We start from the raw sequence: 24,156 nt of genomic DNA, 5'->3' as shown, positions 1-24,156 counted from the left end.
TTTCCTCCATGTTGAAAAGGAGAAGCCTGAAAAAACAAACCCAAGATGTGAAAAAGCCAGAAGGGGACAGGCTTGGGGAGTGACTCATCTGGTGAAAAGCTTCCATGTGCTGGATACAGCAAGAGCAGCAACCCCCACCCTCCTTCCCAGAGACGAAGGCCCAAAGAGGGGGAGAAGGGAGCCCTGTGACTGGCTGGTTGGGAGAAAGCAGGACCAGACCAGAAGGCCAGCTCCAACAGTTCCAGAGACCTCATGTGACTGTTCCTTTCCTTGACATGTCTTCACTAATTTAGCCTTCCATCGATTGTCTCCAGGGTACTGAGTCTACACTGAGCCACACACACAGGCAAATGCCAAACGTATACGCACACACACACACTTTCCCAGCATACACTTGTTGGATTCTATTTGGACAGCATGGTGGGGGGCCTCATGGCAAGCGCAAGCCGTCCTTGGCGGTCTGTGGTTCTGCTCGGAAAAGCCATGCTCTATGTCAACCCCCCCTTCTCATCCCCGGCTTCAGCAATACTCTCTTATACCTCGATTCTCTTCGTCCTCCATTACAGAACAGTGGTGTCTGTGCATGGTCCAGCCATTTAAAGATTGGAAAGAGTCACAGTACTTTTAATGTACGTAGCAGCACATGTTATGGTGTTTTATTATGTATAGGTACGTGCAAAGGGGTGCTTAACTCAAAGCAAAAAAAAAAGCTAGAATAACTGAACAGGCGTGGTCGTTCACACAACACAAAATACTCATTTACAGGAAAAAGGACAGCAAAAATAATGGATTCTATTTTACACTTAATTTACAAAATATAATAAACTTTGTATAAAAACGTATATATATTCAATATCTATCTTCAATTGAAGATGTTTCCCATTTTTCTTTCTTAAAAAAAAGAACAGTCCTCACTGTTAATATCTCCTCATATAATTTTTCAGCATTTTGTAGGCACAATGCATTATCCCTTTACATTCAAGCGTTGCACATTTGCAGTGTCCATCATTGAGAAAGTGTCCATTCACTGAGGTAGTATTTTTTTTGGTAATCCTCATTGTGAAGAAAAACTAAAAGGAATGTCAGATTGTTTGAATGCACATATTCAGCTATGTGCTCACTCGACCTTGCTGACAAATAGCAGTCCTGTTGAGATTATATGGTTTTTCATAGATATTATTGCCGCTCTTTTCCGATTCCGATTTAGAATTCTTTGACTGGACGCTGTTCTTGTCTTCCTCGTGGTCCGAGTCTGTGTCCAGGGCTGCGTAGGGATTCTCGTGTAGCATCATGCTGTTGTGCAGGGCCAGTGGCGGTGGTCCAAATTCGGGGTAGAACTCCTTTTGAGGCCTCCAGGGGGCTTTCCCAAACGTTCCTGCGAGAGGGAAGGATGGAGGGAGATACAGGGTAAGGCCTGAGACATTCACATGTTGTGCTAGTTGTCAAGAAAATGAATATTCAATAAATCACTTAGTAATTGAGTGAATTTATTTGGAGTGGATTTAAAATGTGCTTGACTTGACCCAAATCCATACTGAGAAATTTCCTCAAGACGTACCCATGAATGTGTTGGAGGAGGAGAGCCTTGTCTCCCGAGGTCGGCCGTACTCGCTTCCATCTCCCTCGTCCATGGATGGGGGGCCCTCGCCCTGTAGGTGGTGTGGCCCATGGAAGCTGCTGCTGTTGGGCATCTGCATCAGCACACTGGGGCTCCCGTGGTCAAAGGGGTCCTGTAGGGCCCCGCCACATGGATAGTAGTTCCTCCTCTTGGAGCTGGTCAGGCTGCCACTGTAGGAATCTATGCAGATGGGCCGCTGGTCCATAGCACAGCCTGAACGGAGGTGGGGGGGGGGGGGGGGGGGGGGAGAAAAGTTACAGTGAGCCATGGGAAATGAGATCAGTATGACAGCAACACATTATTGTTATTGTTTCATTTAGGGAAAAATACTTAAAAGGCTACAATTTAAAAAAATATATATCTGTTGCAGCAACCTGTGAAAGCCTCTGAGGGTTCTCCGTACATGTTGCCTCTCCTGAGGAGAGAGCTGATGGGTCCTTGGTAATGGCAGAGCAGGGGATCTATGGCCGCCTCCATGTCCGCTTCACTTCCCGTGTCCAGCTGACACAGACCTGTACGAGTCACATGACATATTAGTAACGCATTGGTACTTGCCTCAAATTACTTACACTATTCCAATATGTATTCAGGTGAAACAATACATATAGAAAAATGCTCAGAGTACAGTTGGCTGATATAATGCACATATTCATGACATAAAAGTCCCCATGCATTTCCAATGAAAGAGCTGCTCTCCTACCATTCATGTCTTTAGACTGCATGTAGAATCCACTCATGGAGGAAGCCATGAACTGGTGGTTGCCACTGCCACTCTCTGAGGGGACATAGCCATCTTGTCTGTCGGCCAGCGTGCCCTGAGAGGACAGGTAGCTGGGGATGTCTGCAGGCAGGTTGGTCTCGTCTGCAGGGAAAACACCAGGGAGGGAAAATTCTCAGAAATGTTTTCATAGAGAAATACAATAATAATAATCTGTTCAAGGCAATGGTCTGTCACTGATTCATTTCAAAGCATTCGTAAAAGGTATGGTTTTAACAACATGCCAGCCAAAATATGTGGAGCTGGAGCCCAAAACTCAAGCTCCCCCAAAAATGTAATTTTCTGTTTGAAGGAGGAGGCAACATGGGCATGCCAGTACTGAACTCATCAAAACCAGTTCCGTGCTGATGAAATAAAATGGCACCCTCTCCTCACCTGTGTTGGTGACGCTGCAGTCCTCATTGCGCCGACGCGTATGGTAGATGATGACCACCCAGACCAGCGAGGTGCCCACCACGCAGCACACCACCGCTATGATGACGATGCCCACCGTGGTCCAGCCGTCCTCGTCCGAGCCTACGCCTCCCGAGGCGCCCACGCCCACGTCACAGTTGGGGTTGGGCAGTACGGCTAGGCGCACGTTGCCCCGCTGGGTGCCCAGCGTGTTGGACATCTCGCACGTGTACTTCCCGGCGTCGCCCTCCGCTGCGTCCACGATTATGAGCAGCTGGTTGCCGGCGGCAAAAAAGTGGCGCTCTGTGACCACAAGGGGGCTGTCGTCTTTGGTCCAGTTGAGCCTGGGGGAAGGGCTGCCGCCGGCGATACACTGGAGGACTGCAGTCTCCCCTTTGGCCACGGTGCGGTCCATGAGAGGGCGCAGGAAGGAGGGCGTTTCTGGAGGAGAATGGGGTAAAGGGGAGAGTTAGTTGCCTTACAGTCTCAAAACGCCTGATTTATATGTAAATTTGTGGGGGGAAAAACTTATGGAATACCATGAAAGTAAATTGATCTAAGACAAAATGAAGAGGCACACACAGACAAATGCAAAGTTCTTTGACAGCTGGTGAAAATAGAAAGAACAATTCTCACCTAGCACAATTAGCGTAGCGTTAGCTGATATGGCTCCGGCAGTGTTCTGGGCGGTGCAGCTGTACAACCCGATGTCCTCTGTTTTCACATCCACGATGAAGAACACATCGTCTTCAGGCATCACGTGCATACGACGCTCCCGGGCGGCGGGGAAGTCCGTGCCCCCGTCTTTCTGCCAGGCGATCTGTGGAGACGGGTGACCCACGGCGGCACACTCCAGTCTGGCCGTGGCACCGGCCCGGATACTCAGGTCCATGGGCATCTTGGTGAAGGACGGAAGCACTGGAGGGACAAAAGGGATGGACATTTTATTTGACATCTAACTGCACAGCAACATGATAGTTACAAGGTTTTGCAATGTCAGTCATAATGAGATTCCTTATATGTTCTTAGGGAACTCCAAGATGATACTTGCAGTGTACTTGTGCACTGGTTCGTCATAGTTTATCATGCTGAGAGTTATACTAAGAAAGACAAAACTCTTGAAATAACCAGTGTAAGGGAATTCCGCCCTATGTGCACACAAGTGACCCCAGGAAACTTCTGTGATCAGAGGTTAGTTTGTTTAATAATGATTGCAATCTGGAGTATTCACCCCCCTACTGAGGATCACCCCACCCAGGGTGATGTCCCTTAACTTCAATACCATATAAGCTCATAATTAATAGTTGCTAATACAAAGATGTCTCTGCTAGGCGGAGTTCAGCTTATTGTTATTTGCAGTTAGTTTCCCAATCCTTCTTCCTCCTATTGCTATCATGTGCTAGCAGAAGTAAGACTGGAACATAGTGTCAACAGGAACTGAAAGTATAGTTTCAACACACGAGGCAGCGCACAATTGGCCCAGCGTCGTGAGGGTTTGGCCGGCCCGGGATGTCCTTGTCCCATTGCGCTCTAGCGACTCCTTGTGGCAGGCATGGCGCACGCACGCTGAGTTCGGTTGCCAGCTGTATGATGTTTTCCTCCGACACATTGGTGCGGCTGAGTCCGACTTCTGTACGGTTGACCTCTTCATGCACTTACAAAGTCTCTGCCACTGATTCTTAATCTCAAGCTAAAGCAAAACATGAATCATTGTATTTTTGTAATTACAGGTGTTCCTATAATGTACAGATATTATACAATTCCTTTCACTAGTCAAATCAATACCAGTAGGTTATTTAACTTACTGTTGACAGTGAGCTTGGCCTTGGTGGAGTAGGAGGAACCAAAGTGGTTTGAGATGACACACTGGTACTTCCCCTCGCTGGTGAACTCTACACTGCGTAGCTGCAGTGTGGTGGTGTACTCTGTAACCTCTGTTTCACGGCCTTGGCCTCCCCCCTGGGCTCTGAGGTGTGCCTGGTTGTGGATTTCAGCGTCATTCAGGACCTCATTGTCCTTCTTCCAGGCAAAGGTCATGGGTGAGTCGCTGGAGCTGGCCGCCGAGCACACGAAGGTGACGTTGGTGCTTTTGATGGCCGACTGGGTCTCAGGTTGCACCGTGATCTGAGGTTTGGGGAAGTCGTCTGGTTGGAAGACAAGAGGGGAAAAACATTAGTTTCCATTTGATGTGAATGGGGCTAACTCAAATTGACATTCATTTTGGGGCTAACCAGTTTTTGTTTAAACCGTGATGGTCCACAAACAGCTTAAATATGGAAATGATACTATTTTATGCGCCAAGATTCAAACTACCTGACTGGGGAAATGTTGAAAGCTCTGAAGGCAAAGCACCTCAGCTCTAATAGTAGTCATTACTTAAAGAAACTGATCCCAGAAATTCCTCAACAATGATTTATTTTCTCCCTGCTCTCTCTGACTCCACCTGGCCAAGCTGTTAACTCACTGAGTTTCCACATGGTCCCATTACTACGCTGGCTCCATCAGAGTGTCCATGAGTTGAAGGAAAATATGGAACAATCTGGGTCAGTTCATAAAATGGAAAACCTGTCACGGCTAAATGGCTGTTTTTAACAAGGGCTACATTAAGAGGCTTGTGTGTGTGTGTGTGTGTGTGTGTGTGTGTGTGTGTGTGTGTGTGTGTGTGTGTGTGTGTGTGTGTGTGTGTGTGTGTCAGTCACACTCACCACACACAAAGTCCTCCTGTTTGACGGTGAACACGCTCTTGCCCTTCAGCATCAGGGGATGGGCACAGCTGGCGTTCACGTAGGGCAGGAAGGCCTGCTCCGCCACCCACAGAGGAAACCACTTGAGCTGGCAGTCACACAGCAGGCTGGATGTGTTCAGGTGCCTGGGAGGGAGAAGGTAATGCATTAGAGCCAGGAATCACAAGAGAGACCCAGCACAAAGATTATCCATAATACTTAATCAAATTTATAGTCGTTACATTTTAAAATAATCACTTTTATGAGTATAGGTACTTTTTAAGTAATTGTCTATGAAAGATTTTTCCTTTCCTCTGTTAGTCCAGAACAGTGACTCTGGTCTATTGGCATTGCAGAATATGAATACAGTGTGACTGAACCTAGAGATACTTACAGTTCCTCAAGCTTCTTCATCTGCACAAAGGCGTTCCCTTGGACCGACATGATCGCATTGTTACTCAAATCTCTAAGGGGGGGGAAAGAGGGGAGAACGGATGGATCTTTAAACAGAAAGATGGCAAACATTCCCCTCCATCTAGGCCTATCTGGAGGAAGACTGCTAATACTTCAATCATCAGAGAGAGGGAGGGAAGAAAAGATCTTGAGAACAATAGAAATCTGGGCAGCACTGTGCTTTGTTAATCAAGAGGGGCCTGACTGACTTCGGCTCCTTTGAGCTCAGACACGACTGGGAAAAAAAAGTTAATTACAATCAAATGCAGCTGTTTCACAGATAGAAATACACACACAGTTGTCCACATACACACACACACTTGTACACACAGAAACCTGCACACATGCAAGCACGAACACACAGGCGCACACACACACTCCTCTCGCCATGCCTAAGCAGTTAGTGATCAATAGTCTCCCCACATATGGAGACGGTGAAAACCAGACAGCTCTGTTTTTCATCAAAGTGTGGACAAGAAGCAGAAACAATAAGGTCATGTGGTTCTCACTAACAGGCTTTGTTTCTCATGGCTATGGATTCTCCCATATTTAGTTTACAGCTTTAGGACAGTTGAGACAGACGTATGATGATATTGATTTGAAGGTCAACTCACAGGTGCTCCAGCGTGTCCAGGCCAGAGAATGACTTCTTGGTCACCGAGCGGATTTGATTTCCTTGAAGGAACCTGAGAAAAGGATATCTGAGTTTTCATTCAAATGCAGCAATTTAAATTATGATAACAAGAAAATAATTCCAGTTAAAATCCGTTCTCATGGTCCATTTTATCATTTCTAATCTAACTTCTGGAAACCAACAGGTTAGAAGACAACGCCATGGTAAAGTCAAACCTACTCACAGTTTCCTCAGTTTGTCCAGAGCAGAAAATGGTCCGTTCATGTCTTCAATGGTCCAGGAGATTTCGTTGTTCTGCAGATCTCTATTTCCAGAGAAACAAAAATAAACCACATTGTAAAAATCCACACCCAGAAAACAACTGCACTTATTATAGTCTTAACAAACCTTGGTGCGGCTTTGCGTTACGTTTGAAGGACGAGAAAGAAGTCAAAGGCTTTACATTTTGTATTCAAAGTGGTCCCATCACTGGAGGATGTTTCTCGCTAACTTTGGGGCTTTTTAAATGTTTGCGATGGTTTCTCCGTGTCTCGCGGCGTAACACTGCTTCACATGCAATGCAGCGTGTTTAGCAGGGAGGAACTCAAACCCACACGTTGGTTCTTCTTAATTTAGTGAAAAATTATACGTTTTTAGTCATGGGTTTTATGGCTGGGGTAAATAACATTTTAACTATATATCAAAGGGTTTTGAAAAATCCTAAATATCTTTTAACCTAACTGAATGTCATGTGCACACAGCAGTACATCATGTCTGCTAAAGAGATTTGCTGGATGTCTTCGCCCTTCCCCCGCTCCTTCTCTCTCAAGTCTCTAAATACTTTCAAACAGCTAGTTTCCTCCTCTGCATGCCTGGTTACAAATTATTGGGGTTGAGGAGGGGTGGAGGGGGTAGAGGAGCAGGTTGTGGAGAGAGGCTGGGGGGTAAAGCCCTCTAAGCCACCCCAACTCCCCGTCCACCTACCTACATACCTGCCCTCTGCTGACCTTTCACGCACAGTTAACATTTGGTTCCATTTAAGAGAGGGACCAGGGCAATGTTATGGAGCCGGTGTGGAGATGGGGGGATGGAGCGGTGGACTCAGTCTCACTCTGCTGACTTGTTGAGGTTATGTCTGTGGAGAAACCACAGGCAGTACGTTCATCTATTCCACATACGGAAAACAAACAAGGCGGAATATTTCCAATCACGCCTCAACGAGTGTGGAGAGGGACAGGGAGCGAAATGCCGCAAGCAGGCAGCATCTGAGAAGTTAGCTAGCTGCTAATGTACTCTCATAGATGTGAGATAGGGCTTCTCTTATAGAACACAAAGCAATGATAACGTGTAGGCTGATGGGGCCTCCCGAGTGGCGCAGCAGTCTAAGGCACTGCATCGCAGCGCCAGAGACATCACTACAGACCTGGGTTTGATCCCAGGCTGTGTTGCAGCTGGCCGCGACCGGGAGGCCCATGAGGCAGTGCACAATTGGCCCAGCGTCATGAGGGTTTGACCGGCCGGGATGTCCTTGTCCCATTGCGCTCTAGCGACTCCTTGTGGCAGGCATGGCACATGCATGCTGAGTTCGGTTGCCAGCTATACGGTGTTTCCTCCGACACATTGGTGCAGCTGAGTCCGTACGGTAGTTGCAGCAATGGGAGAAGACTGTAACTACCAATTGGATATCATGAAAATAGGGTAAAATATATATATATTTTTAAGTGTAGGCTGATGACTGTTATAACCATGTCACTGAGGAGTTTAAATCGAGTTCATCCCTAAACTCTCATGAGCCTTGAGGCTTCTCAAACAACATCAGGGAAAACTCTAACCAGGATTAGTGATATTAACCATGGCTAATGCACTCACTGCCAGTGGGACGTTGAAAATAATCATTTAATGCTTCGGCACCATTATACAATAGAGCTGTCATCTCTGACAAGTAATTCACTGAAATTGAGTTTAGTCATCCTTATTCAAACTTACAGCATCTGTAGGTGGGAGAGTCCTCGGAAGGCTCCGTCTGCGATGAAGCTCACACGGTTGTTCCCGATGTGGAGTTCGTCAAGCAGGCTGAGGCCCACAAAGCTGGACTCCTCCAGTCTTGTCAAGTGGTTGGACGAGATGTCCCTGTCGGGTGGAGAGAGAAGGAACATCAGCATCACACAGTTCATACCCCCAGGGCAAATGGAAAGGGGGGGTAGAAAGAAACAGTTGATGTAGAGGATAAACTAGCCTCAGATCACTAGGAACGTGCACCAAATATAGCCAGATTAGTCTCTGAATTACCAATAAGGTAAAAACCTTTCGGTATGGACTATTTTAAGTGAAGTTTTGAAAGTTAGATTGTACCTTGCACAGCTGGTCTACTTTGTTTAACCGTATGCAGACAGTATAAAAAGTATTAACTTTGTACTAGAAATCCTCAAATGCAAACATCAGACGAAAAAAACCAACAAACCAGAAAGAAGGCTATTTACCAAAGAGCGGGCAAAAAAAGATCAGTCAACTGCTAATTTGTTTAACGCTCAGGCTCACTTGATGAGAGAAAAGGAAAAAACAACAACTCCCCTTTCAGAAACAACCTAGTCGCTAGTAAAAAAAAAAAACATGGCGGACTTAGTAATTGGCCAGTGCCATAAACAAAGTTAACAACAAAGGAAACAATATGTTGCTGCCGCCACTTGTCGCAGCAGACACTCTGGTTGTGAAATCCCTCCCTCTTTATCCCCCCCTTTCTCCCCTATAGACGTGGCGAGGCATTAAAGGAGGGGGGCTATAGTGGCGGGGGTGAAGTGGGGGAGTAATATTTTGTCAGGAGCCCTGCATTGGTGTTGGCACTGGGCACTAGGGGTGGAGGAAGAGAGGGTGTATGTGTGTGGGGGGTTGGAGAGTTGGAGACTGCGAGGAAGGTGGGGGAGAGCAAAGGAGAGAGCAAAAGAGAGAGGTGTTTGGAGTTCACAGTGTGAGTAGGAGAGAAAGTGAGAGGGAAAAAGAGAGGGAGAAGAAGAAGAAGAAAAAAAGGGCCACTCACAGCTCGCTGAGTTTCTGGCAGAACTCCCAGGCGTCGGGCTTGATCCGGCTGATGGCGTTGTGGCCCAGGTGGAGCTGCTGCAGAGTCAGCAGGCCGTACAGCCAGCCCTTACTCACCTCCGTCAGGTTGTTGTAGTCCAGCTGCCTGCAGGGACACACAGAGACATACAAACAGAGGTCAGTCATCAACATATAGACATATAGACACACACAGACAGACAGAGATGAAGACGTATGCTAGCCTGGACTGATACCACACTGTATAGGCTATAGTCAACTATCGTTGTCTAGACATATGGCTGCAAATACGTATCCAAAGATAGTATGCAGACACTTGCAACCAGACATATGCTGTTAAATCCACCAATGTACACTAGTAAAGGAAGACACATTTTCTTGTCACAGAGGACAGTTACTTACAGGACCTCCATGTTACTGAGGCCCCAGAAGGCTCCGTCCATCAGGCGGCTGATACCGTTCCTCTGGATCTTCAGCGAGCGCAGCGCGTGCAGACCGTGGAACGTCAGGCCCTCCACCCTGCGCACCCGATTCCTGTTCAGCTCCCTGCAAGGTTGGACCACAACCAGACCGTAAGAGAACCGCAGCATCATATATGCAGGGATGGATTAAGAGTTCACTCAGCTCAAGAAGTGAGGCTGAAAAGGAATCTAATTCATCCAAGAGAAGCCAAGAAGATGTCAATGACTGTTGGAAGAGTGGTCAGAGTGGTTGGAGATGTCAACACACTGTCAATGAGTGCAGTCACAATGCATTTTCAGGAAGTTCACAGAGCATTCAGAGAACCATCAAAGAGTAGTGAAAAGTCATGGACCGTTACACAAACGTTCAAAGAGCGGTCATAGTATAGTTTGTGGTCAACCCCAACAGTGCTCAAAGTGCAATTGTGACTTACAGGTGCTGGAGGTTGGGGAGCTGGAAGATCTTGGCAGGGATGGTGGAGAGGCGGTTGCGGTTGAGCCTGAGGATCTGCAGAGTGCTGGACAGGTTGACAAAACAGCCCGTCTCCAGGGTGGAAACGCGGTTGTTGTTCATGATACTAGAGGAGAAGAAAATACAGAATGAGATATTGATCATATAATTCATTCCAAAGAGGAAAAATGACCAAAGAATGTTGTACTTCCACCAAAATGTTACTATTTGATCCAAACACTTATATAGTATCTTGGACGGAGTTTAACCATGCATTTTAGTTAAAAAGTCCAAACGGACGGACTCACAGGTTCTTGAGAGGAAGCGCAGGGAAGGAGTCAGCCTTGATATCCACTATGCTGTTATTGCTGAGGTCCAGGGTCTCCAGGCGTTGCAGGGGCCTCAGCTGCTCCAGAGAGATCTTCGTGATTCTGTTGTTTGCTCTGAAAACACAAATAGAACGGCTCCAATGAACGGTAGAAAATACTGTGTATTTTAACAACGAGGGTCACCAGTCTAACGTTTCCAGACATACAAACACTCCGAGCAGTCAATTAGCGGGTGGTATTAAATAAATGACCAACCTCGCCCGACTATTCCCTTCGACCCTCACTACCCGTTTTCCCATTATTATTATGTTATTAGACATTTTCCCTACAACATTGAGTCTCTCCCTGAACCATGAAAAAGAACACCGTTCCCTGGTTGTCTAGGAAAGGGGGGAGGACGGGGCAATACTTGGGCTAACCAATGTCACTACTCATCTCAACAGGTCAAAACAGCCGTTTGGTTTAGTGCTGTGTTATTTTGTTTATAAGGTAATTACTAACAAGGTATTTAAAAAAATAACCTGCCAATTACTTGGCTGATGAATACCATTCCCTCAGTTAAAGCATGCCTCAGCAGAGGCTGGCAATTTCCTGAGCTGCACGCCTCCTAAATTGCAGTGCAGGGACTGCTTAGTTATAAACAGTGTCTGTACAGAGCCGTCTTTGTGTATGGGCCTCGAAGGGGAGAGAAAGAGAGAGCGAGGGAAAGGGAGAGTGAGGGAAAAGAGTAGGAATTCCCTCTAATACACCAGACTGCAGGCCCCGTTTCAGTATTAATTGCAAGGCTAACATAACAACAACCCTCCTCCCCCCCAAAAATATAACTTGTATTAATGCATCAGTTCTTAGTTTTATCTTCTTTATGATACGTATTTTTTGGTGCATTTTCCTGATACTGACCAAAGTGAATGTTAGCGTTTTCCCTATACTGTGCATGCATGCAATACACGCGTCAACATCCAACCCTCTGGAGAAATGGATGAACATTGACATGGCTGAGAAGTACTGGTTTATGTGAACACTAGTACCCTTCAAGAAGCTGCCAATAAGAAAACAACAATGAAATGGACACACTAAACCAGCACTAGTCGAGAGCCAGACTCAAAGTCTCAAACTGGCTCAGCTCCTCTGTACGCCTGGCCAAAGCGAGACTAAAACAGCACTGAAGATACAATCAAGCGAGAAATTGAGCACAGCGGCAACGTAGCTTCTCAGTCCATCATAAAGCCTCAGAAAGTGGGATCTTTGACTTGGACAGAGCAGTCATTTTCCACACATTTCCTTAAATCTGCCACCCATACCTCTCTTATGACTAGGCTCCCCACATTGAGACAGTGACACCCCTTGGCAGCCTTACCACCAAAACATACAGAGGAAAACAGACGAGTGTGTCTGTCAGTCAGTCCAACCTGGAACAAAGGCAGTACCAGGAGGATATATGGATAGAGGCCCAGGGAGGAGAGGCTGATGGGGTGTCTGGGGCACGTAGGGGTAGAACCTGCCACAGCACGTCCCTCTGCATAGCCTCCGGCAAGGCCAAGACTCAACGCTGAGGGTGGGGGTAGAGTGTGGGGCTGAGTGTGGGGTAGAGTGTGGGGGTAGAGTGTTGGGCTGAGGGTGGGGTAGAGGGTGGGGGTAGAGTGTGGGGCTGAAGGTGGGGGTAGAGTGTTGGGCTGAGTGTGGGGTAGAGGGTGGGGGTAGAGTGTGGGGCTGAGGGTGGGGGTAGAGTGTGGGGATAGAGTGTGGGGCTGAGTGTGGGGTAGAGTGTGGGGCTGAGGGTGGGGGTAGAGGGTAGGTTCTGGCAGGCTGAAACTAAATCCCCTTTTTTTCTTCTTAAACACTCAGTCACTGCCTAAAAATGGTTTTATTTCATTTTTTAACACAGTTTAGGCAACAGCCACAGGCTGAGCTAGGTGCTGTGCAGCACACCACACCACCCGCAGTAAAAAGGGTACAAGCCAGCCTTTTGTGTGCAGATTTGCAAAGGGCTTTCCATGCACCACGGCCTCTGTGGTCCCAAACAAAAGCGGCACACACCACCTGGGCCTGGGTTTACATGTTCCCCTGACTGGTCGCTGAGAGAAGAGGAAAAGAGAGGCTGGCGAGAAAAATAGAAAGAACCTGTATTTCCAGTTTTGTGGAGCCCCGGATATTTTGAGGGGAGGGGGCAGTTGGAAAGCAACTGTCAACACTGGCTGCTCAGTCCATGTTCCTCTACAAAAGACGGACTGACCCTGGGGCCTGTCAGCTGGAGGGAGGTGTGATGTGGTGGTGGTGGTGATGATGATGAGTCCCTGGTCTTTGTACCCCAACACCCTCTCCCTTCCCCCCACAGTAAACATCTGGCCAGCTGTAGAGCATCACCCTGAAGCCTAGACTCCACAACCAGACAACTGGGACAGATACATCAAGGATTCCGTTTATCTGCTTGTGATGCTAACCCTCAGCTAAGTTGTGGAGAACGAGCAGCCCTTCCATCGGAGAAGCCCCAAATACAACATGGTGTCCCAAGCTGATGTTGTTAATGCTTACTCCCTGACACACTTCCCACTTGAACCAAAACATTGTTGCTACAAATAAGCCTCTCTGTGACTTTGAAAACTTGACATGACCCATACGGAGCATAAGAATCCATACAAGAGTCATGTCATGGGAAGTACAAAGACCACACAAGTCAACGGCCTTTTATAACCCTCATGAGGACCCCTATTTAGAAGGAAGTGGTCAAGACCATCTGGCAAAACATGGACTACACACAGCAGAGGCCAGCCCTCTCCAGATAGACAGAGCGATAGGCAAGGTGAGGACCTACAGAAGCTGTTATGGCTTCACTTGCTTGAATCTCAGAGACCACTGAGCAATTCATTGAATCCTGTTGTATTAACCTATAAGTACAACATACTACAGAATCTCAACACCCAGCCAACTCTAACCTTAAACATTGTGGCAGATGAGAACTGTGATATCAACTGAGACTGTGCAGTTGAGGCCTACAGGGAAGGACGTGAAGGAGAACTTGGCTACGGTCCATTCAACAAAACAGTTTCTCTCCATCTCTCTCTACTCCCCAACATCTGCCCAGAGATCTAATGAGAGCTTTTGAAAGGCCAACCTAAATGCTGTGTACAGGAGAGTTCCATGTGCTTATCTGTTGATCTCCACCCGTCGGGCCAACTCCACGGACAAACAAGCGGGGGCATTGTCCATTCGGACGACACACACTTCAAATTTGTTTAACCAATTTTCTCGCAAATAAGGTTACTATGCACCGTTGTGTTAATAGTTTCAAGACCTGCCTGTCATTCTCGTTTGGGTCTCTTCAGGTTTTAGCTTCTCATTTTGACACACATTGAAACGTATGACCAGGGAAATTTAAAGCATCTATAAAACTGTGCTTTGTTTATTCATTAAATGAATCAGGTAGCGCATGCATGTGTCCCAACTTGAGGAAACTCCAAGCCTTTGGGTATAGTAGGCAACTTAATAACTATTTCAATAGGAGGCGGTGTACCCTACATTAATGCTGAGCTGATCCTAGATCAGCTCCTAGATCAGCTGAAATGTGCTGCCGGACTCATTAAAGTGTACTCTAAGGAATTTGATTGATATCAGTCAAAAAAAGCTAACATTAAAAAAACAAGACCACACAGCAGCACATCTCAGTTTGAATTACACTTGTGTCTAATTTGTCCGTTTTCGAGCTAATCTACTCCATATTTTTGGACTGTGTTGCCTTCACACGCCGAATGTGTTTATCTGAAGAAATATGACCCATATAAACAAGACCACAGTGTCAGACGATTATAGACAGCTGACGCTGCAACAGAAATATTCCTTTTTGAATGAAAGAATTTAGAAAATCCACATAAATTATAGCTAAACAGCAGAAGCAGCTGTCAAACAGATACACACATACGCAAACAAGTTACCCAAAAGGCAGCAACACTTCACTTTTTAATAACGCAATAAGATGGAATCAACAACGGAGGCTTGATAATCCTGAAACCCCCTTTTTTTCCTCCATTTAGTACAGTCTGTTTTTTTTCCTTCCATTCGCACATACTGGAGAATTTCTTCCCCTTCCTCCATTTCTCTGGCCTGGGAGGGGAGTAAAGAAAAAAAAGCCCCGGGGTATCGAATGCCACTTATTCAAACAGCCAGGCAGACATAGAGGCAGCTCTCGTCAACTTCTTTGACCCAACAGCCCAGAATAAAAACAAACGGCAATAACCCTGCAGCTGGTAGTAATTGAGTTGTGATCATCTTAATTAATTGAACAATTTCCCAGGAATTTATGGTAGGGGATGGGGGCTTTAACCAGATTTCTGTGAAACCACCTCTCATTGAGTTTGGTGGGCTCTACAAATTATCTGGTGATTCCAGGGCTGATTAGGTATTTGGAGAAGACGGTTTGATGGAATCTCTGTGTATGGAAAAGGTTACTGAGTTGGAACTGGAAAGAGCTTCATATTCTGCCTATCTACCAATTCATTCTTTCTTATAAAGGGTTAGCTTTGTGGGTAACTAAGCTGACAGATATACTTGGATGCCTTGCTTACAAAGCTCTTGGCAACAAACATTGTAACTTTGTAACTCAATACTGTAATAACCTAATATCTACTAAACCAGTGTTTCCCAACTCTGGTCTTCAAGTACCCCCAACAGTACACATTTTTATTGTAACCCTGGACAAGCACACCTGATTCAACTGGTCAACTAATCATCAAGCCCTCAATTAGCAAGAATCAGGTGTGTTTGTACAGGGCTATAACAAAAATGTGTACTGTTGGGGGTACTGGAGGATCAGGGTTTGGAAACACTGTACGAAACCAACAATATAACTCTTTCTCTCATCGTTCAACCATGTTTCCCTTCAGATAGACGTTGTGTATTATGTATCAGTTAGAGCACTGTGGTTGGTGCGGTCCTACTGCAACCTGACAATGTACAGGAACAAAGTCGTGATGATGTGTTAACTGTGCTATTAGCCATTTGGGTCAGATGCTGCTGTAGTGTTTAATATAGTGTCTGATGTGTGCCTGAGCCGCCCCAGCTAACGCAGCAGCCCTGCTTCTCATTACAGGCGCCAGTCTGAAAAAGAAGTCATCTGAGGGCTTCTCAAAACTCAGCTCTTTTTCTAATAGGAAATACCACACACATATTCTCCATCAATGATGCCAATACCAGCAACAAAAAGAAAGAGAGCACGGGGGGAGAGGGATTTTGTATTTAAATCCCCCCCTCAGAGATTTTAGTTGCCGAGTAGACACTAAGCAACGCAACTGGGAATACTATGCACGCAATCACAGACAAAAATGAACACGCGATGTGGTAAGAAAGTATGAATTGATCATTCCCAAATGCACATTGAGGATGACAACTAGGCTGGCTGACATACTTTGGAACATTGCTTTCAATGGTGAAATCTATTGGAATTGTTCTCCTATTCATGCATTATATGTTTTAATAAGAAGCATCAACCAAATATGCATCTTGAGTGGAGAATTGAGAGTAGAGGGGAATACTATTGTACAACTCCTAAAACCTCTGAATGTTGTCTAAACGATAATGTTCACAGGTTCATAAATTAATCAGACCTATTGGAAATCAAACATACCCTGCTGTACTGTATTTTGCTTTAGTTCCAGGTAATACCGCCAGCCGCATCTGTGGCCTATAGGCGATACACCTAAAAACCTGAAGACAAATTGACTAATAGCCGACGTCTGAATCCCCTTAGGCTTCTTTCTCTGGTGTTACTGCTTGTCAAGTTCAGGCTTGATGAGGAATATGCCTCTTCTAGTTTTTGAGATGGATGCATTCTTTGTTGGGAAAAAAACATCCTATCCATTGATTTTGTGAGACATTGTGCCGGGGGAAAAGTTCGAAATCAATGCCTTTGAAACCTCTGACATTGACAGGTCTATTTGTCTTTGAAAACACATGAAAGCCCCACATTGCTCCATCATGTTCTGGGGCCATCCTACTAGGAGTGTATACAAACACTCAACCTCCAGATGGATGAAATACCGCTCTACTCATACAATCAATCAATCAAATGTATTTATAAAGCCCTTCTCACATCAGCTGATATCTCAAAGTGCTCTACAGAAACCCAGTCTAAAACCCCAAACAGCAAGCAATGCCGGTGTAGAAGCACCTAAGTAGATACAGACTATCTATAATGGAAATGAGATGGACGGACAGAGAACTCTAATCTTACAGATCCTGGATCAACACGTATGGAAACGCTGAAACCACCTCTGGCGATTCCATTTTTAACAATGACATTTATTTTCAGACATGTGACTGACTTGTCTCAAACTGGCTGCCATGCCTGGGACAACCCAGTCTGGGAACCAGCTCAGCCAAAAGGGGTTCCACCAAGGAGGGAGGATCAGGGCTTAGCAGCTCTACACTGTTAACTAGCACTGACAACTCTGATGGGTGGGTTGGTGGGTAGGAGGGAGGATCAGGGCTTAGCAGCTCTACACTGTTAACTAGCACTGACAACTCTGATGGGTGGGTTGGTGGGTAGGAGGGAGGATCAGGGCTTAGCAGCTCTACACTGTTAACTAGCACTGACAACTCTGATGGGTGGGTTGGTGGGTAGGAGGGAGGATCAGGGCATAGCAGCTCTACACTGTTAACTAGCACTGACAACTCTGATGGGTGTGTTGGTGGGTAGGAGGGAGGATCAGGGCATAGCAGCTCTACACTGTTAACTAGCACTGACAACTCTGATGGATGGGTTGGTGGGTAGGAGGGAGGGAGGATCAGGGCATAGCAGCTCTACACTGTTAACTAGCACTGACAACTCTGATGGGTGGGTTGGTGCGTAGGAGGGAGGATCAGGGCATAGCAGCTCTACACTGTTAACTAGCACTGACAACTCTGATGGGTGGGTTGGTGGGTAGGAGGGAGGATCAGGGCATAGCAGCTCTACACTCTTAACTAGCACTGACAACTCTGATGGGTGGGTTGGTGGGTAGGAGGGAGGATCAGGGCATAGCAGCTCTACACTGTTAACTAGCACTGACAACTCTGATGGGTGGGTTGGTGGGTAGGAGGGAGGATCAGGGCATAGCAGCTCTACACTGTTAACTAGCACTGACAACTTTGATGGGTGTGTTGGTGGGTGGGAGGGAGGATCAGGGCATAGCAGCTCTACACTGTTAACTAGCACTGACAACTCTGATGGGTGGGTTGGTGGGGGGAGGGGTGTTTCAAAAGTAATACTTACAGAATGAGGGTGGTGATGTTTGCCGCATGAGGGCCCAAATCAGGTACCGTCTCGAATTCATTGTTGTTTAGCTTTCTGTAAACACACAAGCATAAAGGTTGTTTGTCACATGTGGTGTGAAGGGGCGGTGGAGGGAGAGTGTTTGTGACTGATGTTGTTTACTCTAGGAAGTACAGAACACAGAGTGTACTTACATCTCACTTAGGTGCCGCAGTTTCCTAAACACAGTGCTGTCGAGCGACTGCAATTTATTATGGCTCAGGTCCCTGTAAAGAAAGACGTTTGTTAGAGGAAAGTTACACAACATGGAGGGCCGTTCACTTCACAACCAATCATATACTGGCCTTTCTGTTTTTAAACAGGAGACATAACTTGTCTGAGTGAGCCTAGCCTATACAGCTCCAACTGAAGTTATGTGGGAAAGCAACGGGAGTAATTTTCAAAACAAACCACTGTATGCAAAAAAATTTAAGCTAACCAGCTATAGGCCTAGTTTTGGCATAGCAGCCTTTTTTAAAACATTGAGAGAAAATCCAGCCAGACAAGCTCACGCATTCAATCCGCTCTTGAATCACCGAGCCAAAACAGACAACCAGATAAGTTATGGAAGGGAGAGATTTTTTCCCTTTTTGAGAGGGGGTGGAAAACATGCCTAGAGAAGCCTGCCTGGCCCAGAGTGTTATAAAGCTGTGAGAGGGGGTGGAAAACAGGCCTAGAGAAGCCTGCCTGGCCCAGAGTGTTATAAAGCTGTGAGAGGGGGTGGAAAACAGGCCTAGAGAAGCCTGCCTGGCCCAGAGTGTTATAAAGCTGTGAGAGGGGGTGGAAAACAGGCCTAGAGAAGCCTGCCTGGCCCAGAGTGTTATAAAGCTGTGAGAGGGGGTGGAAAACAGGCCTAGAGAAGCCTGCCTGGCCCAGAGTGTTATAAAGCTGTGAGAGGGGGTGGAAAACAGGCCTAGAGAAGCCTGCCTATCCCAGAGTGTTATAAAGCTGTGAGAGGGGGTGGAAAACATGCCTAGAGAAGCCTGCCTGGCCCAGAGTGTTATAAAGCTGTGAGAGGGGGTGGAAAACAGGCCTAGAGAAGCCTGCCTATCCCAGAGTGTTATAAAGCTGTGAGAGGGGGTGGAAAACAGGCCTAGAGAAGCCTGCCTGGCCCAGAGTGTTATAAAGCTGTGAGAGGGGGTGGAAAACAGGCCTAGAGAAGCCTGCCTGGCCCAGAGTGTTATAAAGCTGTGAGAGGGGGTGGAAAACAGGCCTAGAGAAGCCTGCCTGGCCCAGAGTGTTATAAAGCTGTGGGAGGGGGTGGAAAACAGGCCTAGAGAAGCCTGCCTGGCCCAGAGTGTTATAAAGCTGTGAGAGGGGGTGGAAAACAGGCCTAGAGAAGCCTGCCTGGCCCAGAGTGTTATAAAGCTGTGAGAGGGGGTGGAAAACAGGCCTAGAGAAGCCTGCCTGGCCCAGAGTGTTATAAAGCTGTGAGAGGGGGTGGAAAACATGCCTAGAGAAGCCTGCCTGGCCCAGAGTGTTATAAAGCTGTGAGAGGGGGTGGAAAACATGCCTAGAGAAGCCTGCCTGGCCCAGAGTGTTATAAAGCTGTGAGAGGGGGTGGAAAACAGGCCTAGAGAAGCCTGCCTGGCCCAGAGTGTTATAAAGCTGTGAGAGGGGGTGGAAAACAGGCCCAGAGAAGCCTGCCTGGCCCAGAGTGTTATAAAGCTGTGAGAGGGGGTGGAAAACAGGCCTAGAGAAGCCTGCCTGGCCCAGAGTGTTATAAAGCTGTGAGAGGGGGTGGAAAACATGCCTAGAGAAGCCTGCCTGGCCCAGAGTGTTATAAAGCTGTGAGAGGGGGTGGAAAACATGCCTAGAGAAGCCTGCCTGGCCCAGAGTGTTATAAAGCTGTGAGAGGGGGTGGAAAACAGGCCTAGAGAAGCCTGCCTGGCCCAGAGTGTTATAAAGCTGTGAGAGGGGGTGGAAAACAGGCCTAGAGAAGCCTGCCTGGCCCAGAGTGTTATAAAGCTGTGAGAGGGGGTGGAAAACAGGCCTAGAGAAGCCTGCCTGGCCCAGAGTGTTATAAAGCTGTGGAGTTATTGACGCTGCTGCGCACGATCAACATTGTGGTGCCAGACCCTTTTTTTGGCTTGCCCCCATCTGGAATCCATCAACTGGAGCTGAGAGGAGGGAGGGAAAAACCTAACAACTGGTAATCTATTCACAATGCCGAGGAAGCGAGTTTCCAAGCCGAAACACTCCTGTTGCATTTTTCTAGATCTGGCCCTGGTTTTATTCTTCAGCAAATCGTTTTTTCAACTCTTCAACAAGAGTTTTACTTCTCTCTCTGAAACTTTTTTCCCTTCCCAACATGCAGCTGTATGTTTTTGTTCCACTAATCGGGCCATATGGGAGAGGTGTAGTATCAAAAATGTCCAGATAAGCCCTGAGGGTTTCTGACACTTACACTTTCTTCAGAAATCCAGGTCCAGAAGTGGACCAGATTAAATCAGTATAGCTATATATGCTTTGGCCTGTATATATTAGACGGTGCGCCACACATTTATCCGTGTCTGAAGAGTGAATGAAACCAAGCTATCCATCCTCTTAGTAAATGAGATAAGATAGACCTGCTGGTTCTTTGATGTGGTTCTGAAAGCACTTGGACTAATATAGATCACAAGGGAAAATAGGTAATTGACTTCCAAGCTGACAAAAGGCATTCCCTTCCCCACCAGCTAAAGCTCTCACGTTATAATCCAGAGCGCTTTCTCTCCTTATCTCTGAAGTGCCATAACATAATGGCTTGATCTCACACTTTAACTTGGATTTTTTTCAGTAGACACTGAAGCCCGTCTCGCACATGTAAATCTGTGAAAATGTAAAGTTATTTTATAGGTGAACTGGCTGTGGATGGGATGGTCTGGTAATACAGCAATGTTGAGTGAGTCTCCTGGGAGAGCTTACCTCCTCAAATGCATATTACGCTACATTCCAGGCTATAAACCCGAAAAAACGAAAACTCGTCTACATTTGAATCGTAAAATCTTTACCCCTCACTCACTCACTGAGAAATTTGAAGCTCAAACTAAATGCCTCTCCCTCCTTCCCTCCCTCCCACATTCACTCCCTCCATCCATCCCTCCTTCCCTCGCTTTCTATCTCTTTCAGAGAGTTTGTACGAACTAATCCAACAGTGTCTGCTTAATCAGTACCATCGGTGGCTCTGGAGATGTTAATTCAGCAGAAATAACGGGGTGCTGGAAAACAAAGGGCCAAGCCGTTTAAGATGTGCTGGAGAGACACTCATAAATTAGCATGCCGGAGTGCAAAGAATTTTTCCCCTGTGTGGAACTTTTTTTCTCCCTTTTTGGCCGGCTTGCCTTGGTTATGAGGCTGTGCCTGTGTTTTCTGGCAACGTGAAATTTCCAGAGCAGGCAGCACACATTTTGTAAATGCCAAACAAACATTCTAACAGGGGAATAACTAGCCTAGCTGTGTTGTGAAATATGAACTAGAAAAAACACAAGCTAGTAGTGAGGATACATCAACATGGTGCAGTCTGAATGGAAGCCAGGGAGGCAGACCTATGAACATCTGCTTATTAATACATGTTAAACAACTATTTGAGGCGTTACCATGGGAGATTGGCCTGGAGTGTCTATGACTTCATTTGACATTATGCATTTATTGTCTTAAAAGCCCTGGGGCCTGTAGATCTACTGAGCTCACATAATATGGAAAGGCCCAATGATGGTATCACCTCATAAACAAAAGGCAAACAATTGTCATTCAGCAGTTGGTCTCATCTAGGGCCTAGTGTAATGTATTCTGCATTAGCTCCTTATCATGATGTCACCTGATATTTACATGCTGAAAAAGGTTCAACAAGTTGTCAAAATGAATTGTAATCAATTGTTTATGACGGCAATTTAGGCTCTTCGTTCATGGAAATTGTAATAGCACCAAAATCCCAAAAGCCTGATGAAAGGTCTCCATGAACTATATAACGTTGGGAAATGATTGTACCTCACTGCAGTGACAATAAACTCAAAAGCAAACAGTACTACCAACTCACTAGCCTACTGATGTTGGCATGTCTTGTTGGGCCTACTGGGTGATTGGAATAATCCTAATATAAAAACTCCATGCAGTACGTAGGCCAACTAATGATTCACTAGTGTAGAAAGACTGACAATGGGACATTGATGTGCAAAGGTCATTCGTGTTATATCTTCTAAAACGGCCTGCTTTATTATTCATAAGACTGAGCTTCTCTGCTGTTCCTGAGGAGTATGGCTCACATGTCCTATAGGTATTCACATGGGAGAATTGTAGGCAGTGTGACATTGCAAGAAATACGTTTGATTTAAATTACAGTGTTGTTCGAGTGCAAAATCTCAATTTCCTTGATGTTTAGAGTAATTTTCTTTATCTTAAATAACACCGAACGTTGATAAGGAATGGTAAACAATAGAGTATTTGAAATTTGAATTTGAAATCATAATAAATAGAAATAAAAATCCAATAATACAATTCTAAATGTGACAAACACAACTTCTATTCAGTAAATATCTCTATGCCTCAGTTGGTAGAACATGGCGCTTGCAACGCCAGGGTTGTGTGTTCGATTCCCACGGGGGACCAGTACGGAAAAAAGTACAAAAATGTATCAAGTCGCTCTGGACGAGAGAGTCTACTAAATTTCAACAACAAAAAACTCAGTTCTGGCCCTTGTAAAATGGAGAGGCCTATCGTGCGTTATTGCGAAATACTCTCTAGACAAACAGCAAATCAGTCCTTGGGAAAAGAAAGTATGGACTTATGACCAATTTCCCTTTCTTGTTGATGTCAAGTGAAAGAAACTTTGTTTCCAAACGGTTTCATTCTCTTCGAATCGTCAGTAAGCAACAACGTAACAAAGTTGGCAACAATGTAACAAATCACGTAACGTTAATTCTCTGCATAAATGTATCTATTCAAGTATTCCATTTATACACTTGTTGTAACTATGTTAAAAACCTATATCTATCAAACGACTAATTTCAAACAAAGGTGTGAAAAGTAATTAAGATACCTGTTCGTATCTATGGGCAGTGAAGATTAAATGGCAAGTCAACAAACGCTCTCTAAATTGACTTACAATTGTACGGTCCATTCGGGAAGATTTTCAGGAATTCCACGTCTTTTCAACCGACTGCAGTCCAAAAGGTCTCCAACACATGTGCATGGAGACGGACACGTCCTTGTGTTTTCATCATATCCAAGTATAAGTTCTATTCGGGAAAACAGGAAGAAAACGACCGCATACATCGCAGCGTTGAGAGGCTGCATAGATGCGGACATTTTAGCCACACTGAAGTTCCCCCCAACTTTTAGAGAAAAGCGCGAGAAAATCCGATATAGCAAAAGTTGTTGTACGGTTTAGTCAGAGGTTAGTCCTTAAATCCAATTCCTCGACCGTATTCCTTTGAAACTACGAACATGTAAAATATTTTTACGGGACCCAAACTTCTCCATACCTCCGTAAAAGTTTTAGCCTGTACTAGCATAGTTTTTGCCTTGCACTCGCAGCAGCTAATACTTTCAAGGCTCCCAACAGCGCGCCTCTCTATTGGTTGTTGTAGTGATGCGCACCGGGGGGGGGGGGGGGGGGGGGTGTGTAAATAGTAGGCCTATTTTACAACCGTTCCAGTTTAATTTTATTCAAATGTTACACAACTTTGTTTACACCATAATGTTGATGACCCAAACAGACTGCTTATTGTAGTCTAATGTAGACGTTTCACATAAATATTTGCTAATGTGTGTCAAACACAGTCTTAACACAGATCAAACCAAGGTTTTTGAGAATCCCTGGCCAAAGGTCATTTGTTTTATGACTTATTACTGGTTGTAAATTCTCGAAAGCTTGACAATGTGTAGTCTCTGACAAATGATTACATTACTTTCCCCTATCTTTGCTTATTACCATGTGAAATATAACAGGTGTAAAACAGTACAGTGAAATTCTCGCCTTGAGAGCTCTTTCCAACAATACAATGACAATAACACAGATAACAGA

The 24,156-nt window shown here is 45.7% G+C and overlaps 1 protein-coding gene across 1 annotated transcript; it reads right to left on the bottom strand.

The window, feature by feature from the left end:
- Positions 1-270: 270 nt before the first annotated feature.
- On the bottom strand, positions 271-23,668 carry LOC115180637 (leucine-rich repeats and immunoglobulin-like domains protein 3). Its single transcript, XM_029742889.1, has 19 exons — positions 23,236-23,668; positions 18,308-18,379; positions 18,114-18,188; positions 10,850-10,984; positions 10,525-10,668; positions 10,032-10,175; positions 9,613-9,756; positions 8,565-8,708; positions 6,823-6,903; positions 6,580-6,651; positions 5,907-5,978; positions 5,495-5,658; positions 4,595-4,933; positions 3,426-3,707; positions 2,772-3,230; positions 2,319-2,480; positions 1,993-2,130; positions 1,559-1,831; positions 271-1,375 (listed from the first exon to the last, which is right to left on the bottom strand). The coding sequence occupies exons 1-19, from the start codon at positions 23,436-23,438 to the stop codon at positions 1,110-1,112; spliced, it is 3,369 nt and encodes a 1,122-aa protein (XP_029598749.1). The 5' UTR covers positions 23,439-23,668; the 3' UTR covers positions 271-1,109.
- Positions 23,669-24,156: the final 488 nt, after the last annotated feature.

Source organism: Salmo trutta, chromosome 40 (assembly GCF_901001165.1).
Source record: "Salmo trutta chromosome 40, fSalTru1.1, whole genome shotgun sequence".
NCBI classification, from domain to species: domain Eukaryota; kingdom Metazoa; phylum Chordata; class Actinopteri; order Salmoniformes; family Salmonidae; genus Salmo; species Salmo trutta.
This window is presented reverse-complemented; position numbering and strand designations above follow the sequence as displayed.

Excerpts from the sequence above, each read along its gene's own strand:
- LOC115180637 (XM_029742889.1), bottom strand. The coding sequence starts at position 23,438 with ATGTCCGCATCTATGCAGCCTCTCAACGCTGCGATGTATGCGGTCGTT. Across the intron at positions 18,189-18,307 it reads CTGCGGCACCTAAGTGAGAT|AAAGCTAAACAACAATGAAT; the intron begins GTAAGTACACTC and ends GTGTGTTTACAG. Across the intron at positions 6,652-6,822 it reads CTGGACAAACTGAGGAAACT|GTTCCTTCAAGGAAATCAAA; the intron begins GTGAGTAGGTTT and ends TCCTTTTCTCAG.